Consider the following 8,593-nt stretch of genomic DNA (forward strand, 5'->3'; position numbering starts at 1 on the left):
TGTATTATGCATGCTACGTAAACTAACTGACAATAAATTTGAACGAGCAGCTTTAAGCATTCAATAAAGCACATTAACTCTATTATATATGGTTTGCGTGTTTGATGCAACACAATTATATACCCCGTCCCACAATCCTCTCGTTTTCCTTGGAATATTATTATATTAAGTACTGTATACGACGCATAAGCTCTTCATAGATTTCTATATAGTGATTAGAAATTTGTTTTGTACAATTGTTGACATTATTTTGTTGTTTTTGTTTCGATATGGATGTATTACAAAATAAAGAAATTAATAATACTACATAATATTTTATCTAATTTCTAAATTATTATTCTGAATGTATTATCTTATCATAGGCCTAATAGGTGAAGCCAACGTTGTTATTGACTGTCCAAAACGTTTTCTCTATTTTTATTTAGAGAGAACTTTGATTGGATGTGTGTTTTATTAGATAGTAACTACACTTTCAAATATTATATGACAAAAAAATGCGATGTGCCCATATATGGACTTGATGATGTCATATCACTACCATATTTGATAAAATCACACAATATTTGGGCACACCAAACTAGTTTGATAGTGTTTATAGGTATTTTAAAAATCGGATTACCAACTTGGTTACTTTAAAATACAAATACGAATTTAATCTTTATAGTAAGTAGCACGACAGAAACTACTCGATAGCATAAGAGGAATGCTGAGCTAATTATAATAATTACAGATGAGATTGATCAAAGCTGCTAATTGTATCTTCGTTTCTGGACATGACAGATAAATGTTACCATGAAAAATGTTTATTAATTAGAAAATACAAAATTATAAGTCATCCTTGAATGTTGACAGTATGCTGACTCTTGCATTCAAACAAAGATGACAATCAATTTCCTTTTACTTAATGTTTAACTTATCTCTCACTTTAATTTTCTTCCTTGCTTAATTCCCAATTCGCTCTCAGTAAACAAGCTTCATATGTCTATTTAGAAGTCCCTTTTTACCCCACTTCTTCCTGGCTTAATTCCCAATTCGTTCTTAAGCTTGGTTCCCACTAGAACGTAACGCAAGGACGTAAACGCAACGCAAGCGTTTTAACCAATGACAAGCGAAGTTATAGACAGTTAGCAATCACAAGCGAATAAGCCATCGCTTGTGATTGGTCAATTCACTTGCGTTGCGTTACGTCCTTATGTTGCGTCGCTAGTGGGAACCACGATTTAGTAAAACAGCTTCCAATGTCACGTTATCAAGTCCTTCTCAATTCACCTCACTTCATTCTCATCTAACTTCATTGTTCCTCAATTCAAATTCCTTCATAAAAAGAGACTTGAATAATTGAGGTGAGAAAGGTTGGATTGGTTATCCAGTGTGAGAGAATTTGAATGATAAATGTAATGTTGTTCGATTTATATAGCGCTTTTATACAGTCAAAAGATTGTCCCAAAGCGCTGAGAGAGAAGATAGAAAGAAATTACTAAGAAAAAAAAAGTGTTTTTAAGAGTGTTTTGAAAACTATGGTAGATGATGCATTTTTACTAGGGTCAGGAAGATTGTTCCACAGCTAACAGCTATAGGAAGGAAGATTTTATGGAAGAGAAATAAAATGGAGGGCATCACTGTATGCCTAAATTGTCAAAATAATATAGAACTAAATACTAATGGATATGAGCAACAACAGAGGTAGTTTACACAAGATATACAGTTAGGGGGGAAATTGCAAAATCAGCACTGTGGTCATGTTACAAGAGTTGTCAAAACAATCACCATAGATTACATAGAAAGTAGGAAGTCTTTGCCATTTCCCCCTGACTGTATAAGGAACTCAATAGCGTTGATGCCATGCAGGTGCTTCCTCAAACTAGTGAAATGAAATATGTAAAGTTTAAGCAAGACAGTTATTGATTATTCAACTTAAGCGTTTCAATTTATTGACATAGAAGTGGAGATATGTTTAAACCTAAAGCATGTGTTTTCGGACTGAATTTGTCACAGAACATCCGGGTTCTCACTAACGGAGGTTAAATTCAGCATACTTTGTCATTACTGGTTCTATTTAAACGATACTTCATCTATTCATCCTCCGATACTACATAGACAATTTCCCAAGGCTATACATTTTGGTACTTATGGTGAATCAAACCTTTATATAGAATTTGTTATGTTAAAGTTAGCAATGATCGACTGAAGATGTAGTAAGTAAGTAAAAATGCCAACCTGCAGACTTTTTAAAGTGCTCACAGCGGCTTCCTCTTTACCTGCTTTAAACATAATAAGGTCATTACTAAAATTAGACGTTATTTACCGCTTCATTAATTAATAAGTACATGCTTAATCAATAAAATACGTTCGACTGCAACAATTATATAAGACTGCGTCTCTACAGGGTACAGTAAAATTACACAATCACATTTATCTCGTTAAACAATTTGAATAATACTAATTTCTTTCATATGTTTGTTTTATCAATTCAATTTGTATCTACTGACAGTGTGTTCTTTTTAATTCATCTTTCAGATTGGATCAAGAATTGTGTAGAAGTATTATGTAAACATTTTAACACTTTGGATGAAAGTTAAACAACTTGTAATGTCCGACTACGATACATTCTACAACATTTCAGAAACGGGGCCCAGTACCGTATCGCAATACGTACGTCTGAGCGTTCTTGGAACGTTGTTTTTAATCTCAAATTTAGGAAACATTGCCACTATTGTCATCACGACGAGATATAGACACCGTAAATCCGTTATGTTGACGTTGATTAAACATCTGTCTATCGCAGACCTCATAATTACGTATATTTTGATATTACCGTTTATGGTGTGGATTGGTACGGTGAGATGGATCGGTGGTGACATATGTTGTCGCCTTTTCCGCTTTTCGTGGACGTTTTCTTTGTACTTGTCGTCTTTTATCACAGTGGCGATCAGTCTGGACCGCTGTTTTGCCATTATTTTCCCGATAACGCATAACCAAGGTCTGTGTGGTACACATCGTGTTATGACTATGATTGTTTCATCGTACGTCGCTAGTATTATTTTGAGCATTCCACAGGTACAGTTTAACAACTTAAAGATGTATTGTCCCCCAAAAAACATGAAAAATGAAGATTAATTAAATCAGACTTTGTATTCTTAATAAAGTTAATCACTTCCATAGAAAAAAAAAAAATAATAATGTTTTACTTATAAAACAACATAATAAATGGTGAACTTCAACCAAACATCCATTGACTGGCAGTCAATTTTACCATTTTTGCTTTAAATTACAGTTTGTCAGGTAAATAAATTTTGTTTACATCCAATTTTTGGTGAAAGTGGATAACTATTTATGTGACATTAAACAAAAAAATGTATAAAATAGTTTTCAGGGGACAATACATTTTAATATATTCCTATCACAGTAATTCTATTTTTTTGCGTATTGTAATGATCACATTCAAAATGGTTTAATTTCTTTCTAGAAAGAAATGTATTTTACAAAAATATAGTATTGATATTTCCCTGTATAGTGACATGCCCAAATACGGTAGTGATATGACATCATCATGTCTATATATGGGCACATGACATTTTGTTGTCACATAAAGTTTGATAGTGTAAACAGACCTTATAACAAATGTGATTACTAAGTTTCTTTATCTTCTTACAGTTGTTTCTATTTCGTTCTTACACGTTCGAACCTGGTTGGGACCAATGTGTTGATAATAGCGACTTAATACCAATCGTCTACTTTCAAGTGTATTCAGTACTCGCACTTTGTATCCAGTTCTTTATTCCATTTTTGATCATATGTTTTTCATATTTGGCCATATTGCTAAAAATTTATACCATTTCCACAAAAACAGGTAAGGAATTGATATTTTAATTACATGTGTATGTTTACTTTCATATTCTCTCTCTGTATCCAGTTTTGTACATGGTCGATCATTTGTTTTTTCTTATTTGGCCATATTGCTAAAAATGTATACCATTTCCACACAAAAATGTTTTTGTTTATGTTTTGATTACATGCATATGTTTATTTATTTCGTTCTTTCTTTATTTCCATTTACAAAATCATAAACATACATAAATAATAATTAAAAAACAAAAAGAATGGAAAGGAGGAATCTCTGAAGCATGGCTTATCCTACAAGTAGAAACCCCCTGTTACAAAACAGATGGTTAATTTCATTATTCTATACTGTCTATATATGAATTGTTCCACTGTTGCCTACCTCTTTTAAAGACTGATAATACAACATTGAGTGTCATTAAATTGAATTTGTATCACAGTCGCAACAAATCCATAAAGTACTATATTTGTCATAGGTTATCGACATTGATTTATTGATTTTGAAAAAATATGAATCGCAACGTTTTCAACTTCAAGAAATCCATTTAATGCAATAAAATCAATCAAAATAATATTTATTTTTTAAAATATCAAAAAAGCAAATGCTTGTGTCAGGGACGCCAAAACAAAAGAGACAAAAGCAGACAAAAATATATAAATTGTTCCGATTATCAGATTTTAAATTGTTTTTTTATATACAAAATATTAATAAATAATATAAAAAAAAAAACAGGGGCGGATCGAAAATCAGAAGAGGAAGGTGACGCTTAACAAGTATATTTGTTTAGCCTCAAATTCCTTTAACATTTGTATTATATAGAGCATTCTCTCTTGGAACTGGGCATTCTCGAAAATGACACGTTCTATAAAGAAACAAGACCATGTACATTGCTGCAGTCGCGTGCTCAAGTTAGTGTTTACCGACCGACCGACCAACCGACCGACGTAGTAAGCTGTCGAGTCGATAACGTTGCACGCGACTAAAAACTCCTGTGCGGTTATGTAAAACAGCATGCAGTTTTACTTTGAATAGTAATTCAGGTTTTATTTATTACGTAATTAAAATCAATGAAAAACAGTTTGTGCTAAGGTGAAAACATTTTATGAACACATTGATATGCACGGCACTGATTAGCTTTTTTTTTGTTATTAAACTTGATCTTATACGAATGTAATAACAAAAATGTAATATATTTATAGACATGTCAATGAGTGTTTATTTTAATTGGCTACATGATTCATTTTTTGATACGCATTATGAATTATTATTCCTAAGAACCGTATATTAACCATCAATAAAAGACGTGATATGTAGAAAGATACAGTAGAATTCTGCTGATTGTCAAACTGAACTTCTTGGTAACATAATAACATGCACCTTAAATTAAAGATGATGAATCTAATCAATTTAGGGTGATGTTCTTTCCTTGACGTCATATCAAGATATAATATTACAGAAAGGATACGGACCAACATACATAGCGCTCTCCCTATAGTTAAATAGTTAACAAAACCCCTTATGGGCAGCCTTATATAGAAAGACCCCATATTGGATAACATCAGCGCGCTTAACCCAATGTACAAATAAAGTTTAAAACATGGATAGATTTCAGCAACCGTATACAGGATCTAAAGCTGGTATACTCTATGTATTACCAGCTCGTGTTTTAGTTAGATTAAAAGTATCTGTAATTTACAATTACGTAGATGAAAATTAGTCAATTGGAAATGTCAACTTGACTTTATTTAGAAGATTACAAAATTCACAAAATATCCTAAAGGCCAACTGAGACTGCGTTGTACGACGAGGCCTGACGAGTCGTCTGTCGTCGGGGAGGAAATTAAACAATCTTAATGTTTTCCCCCGCGACGACTTAGGCCTACACCTGACGCTATCTCAAGACGTCTCGTTGGGATTCAACTCAGAGGGGAAGATTCAAGACGTTTTGTTGGGCCTCGTCGTACGACGCAGTCTGAGTTGGTTTTAACAGGCTAGGCCTCTGCTAGGCCTAGTTGATCTTTGATCGATTGACATCGTGATGTTAGGCGCTACCACAAGAAGATTACTTCATTGTACATTATTATCGTCCTAATGAGTACCGGTAATTTCAATCGATTTCATAATTAAATATTGATTTCAATCACTTATGAAAATCTCATGTGATTGTTTAACCAAACTTGTTACTGTCTTAACAATCAATATTATATTAGTGTCTTCGATTTGCTAAAAGTCTGGTGGCAGTATTTAGAAATGAAAACGGCGCGCAATCCCTAGCATTCACCTATTATTATATTAACCACTTGTGATTACGCAATACATAACTTTGCGTTGATACGTCGCTGCGTTACGTTGCGTCGCGTTCTAGTGGGAACCAAGCATTAAATTAAGACGCAAATTACGTTACGTTACGTCTAGGCAAAAGTTAACATAATGTTTATTATACTAATGCTTGGCTCCCACTTTAACACATCACATCAACGCAATGTGGTTGACCAATCACAAGAGACGGTTTGGATAATTCATCGGTGATTGATCAAATTGCATTCGGTTTGTTCCCTAGAAACGCAATAACACTTTTGTGATTGGTCAAGTACGTCTTAGCGAGAACCAAGTTTTAGGCCTACCCTACTCTTTCATTACCGACTGGGGTTACGGACCTAATAATTTAACATTACATTAAGCTATTGTTGTTTTATATCAATCATACACTGGTGGGTTTTCCTAGTATATTTTACATTTTGTTTGTTGTTTTTCTAGGTTTGATTAATAGAAATGGCGATCAGAATCGGTCAAGACTAATGTCACGTGCAAAACATCGAACTCAATGGATCGCCGTGGCAATAGTGTTAGTTTTCCTTTTAAATTGGTTACCATACGCGATTATTGGTTTGCATTACCTATTTGATGACGACATCACAGAAACAGATAATCACCTTTTTCAAGCGTCAATGCTTTTCGGGTTATCTAACTCTTGTTTTAATCCGGTCGTGTACGGCCTGAGTAGCCTTGGAAATAGGAAGGTGATGCGTAAAGCTACTAACTCATGTCATTCGAGGATCTACACATACGTTCGTCAAAATGATCGGAAGATCAGCAGCTCTTTGACTAACGATACTAATCATTCACCTATCACAGAAACGCAGAACTATGTTATACTCGATGACAAATGTGTAAAGTATCGTTGTAAAAATGATGAATGAAACTTACTTTGATGTGCAATATCTGTTATTCTTGATTTTAAGATTTTCATCGTTCATTTCAAACGATGTTATTTTCACGATGTTATTTTGTATAGGATTCAAAATATTTTATTAAAATAAAGAGAACCATGACGAAACACAATCCAGGAAAATGCTTACTACACTGGATGGGATATTTTGTTTTCTGAGAGTGATGTTTGTTCAAGTAGTAGACCAAGCCATCCGTTGTATTGGTGAGGTTACGAGGACAACAAATTAGGTAGAGTTCCAGACGGAGTTTTGACTTAATATTAGTAAAAAAAGATAAATATTTTGGCACACATGGCGTTTTATACGTATACTACTTGAGCTTGTTCAGACAAACATCGAAAAGCCTCGAAATAACTATAGATTTAAGCTTGGTTCTTACTAGCAACGCAACGTAAGAAAATGCCCTTTAATTGTGTTTGCCCCCGCCTGCCTAAAATCAAACCTGTGATGTTTGCAGCACACTGTTGCATTTTATACGTCACTGGGTTGCGTCCTAGTTGTGGGAACTTTAGTTGGACAAGTGTAACAACGAATCAATGCTGAAGTCTTTGAAGATTGTTCTTTATCTGAGTGCAGTCTCTTGTATGTAACTGTCAGTTGCACAGAATGTCAGAAAGATTACAGATTTATCATAGTATCTTTTTTGGTTTAATTGGACAAATTGCTGTTTTGCGCGTTTGACGTCAAAGCACCCGTCAGTGTCACAAGTGTAAACGTGGGTTGATTAAGACAAATCCGGTTGCCTCACGTTGGACACGCTGGCCGTGTGCTAAATTACTGGCGGCCTGATCAATAATACAAACATGTTTTGCAAGGTGTCATATGAATGTTTTGTTGTCAGTTGTCTCAATTTCAAACATTTGTATGAAACGTCATTATCATTCTAACTTGAAATATGTATAGTAACTTAATAAAGCTATTTAAGATGTAACAATGTTTACATTTCAATAATGTAAATACTAAAAATTTACTAATTTACTAAACGAAATGCTATCTATTCTATTTATGAATATTTCAAACATGTTTAAAGTGTCCTAAATTTTCATCAATCGGATGAGAGCTTTGTAAATTTTATTTAGTATTCGGTAATAGTCAACCTTAGGCCTACAGTCTTGTGACGTCACTTGTAAATATACTATGTCCTTAAATAATATTTGTTTCAGCCTATGACATTCATTATCGTAATTTATTGTAACTTGTATAGTAATATGATTGATACACTTGATTGCAACGAGAAAACGAATACCAAATGATTTTTTTTCCGTTGTCAGTTCTTGCTTTAATAGATAAACAAAAAACTACGTATCAAAATCTTAAGCTCTGTCTACACTATCAACTAGTTTGATGTACCCAGATATGGTAGGGATATGTCCAAATATGGTAGTGATATGTCCAAATATGGTAGTGATATGACATCATCATGTCTGTATATGGGCACATCGCATAAAGTTGTGAACACAGAGCTTTACGTGTGCGTTTCATTTGATTCCTTTTGCGTAAAATGATAATTTAATATGTAATA

The 8,593-nt window shown here is 33.6% G+C and overlaps 1 protein-coding gene across 1 annotated transcript in view; it reads left to right on the forward strand.

The window, feature by feature from the left end:
- LOC140062602 (gonadotropin-releasing hormone receptor-like) overlaps window positions 1-8,593 on the forward strand; it is a 29,081-nt gene extending 20,488 nt beyond the window's left edge. Inside the window, exons 2-4 of the mRNA XM_072108888.1 lie at window positions 2,518-3,057; window positions 3,655-3,850; window positions 6,599-8,593. Coding sequence (XP_071964989.1) covers window positions 2,569-3,057; window positions 3,655-3,850; window positions 6,599-7,041 — 1,128 coding nt within the window. The 5' untranslated portion in view covers window positions 2,518-2,568 and the 3' untranslated portion in view covers window positions 7,042-8,593. The remainder of the gene's footprint in view (window positions 1-2,517; window positions 3,058-3,654; window positions 3,851-6,598) is intronic.

This window comes from Antedon mediterranea, chromosome 11 (genome assembly GCF_964355755.1).
Source record: "Antedon mediterranea chromosome 11, ecAntMedi1.1, whole genome shotgun sequence".
NCBI lineage: Eukaryota > Metazoa > Echinodermata > Crinoidea > Comatulida > Antedonidae > Antedon > Antedon mediterranea.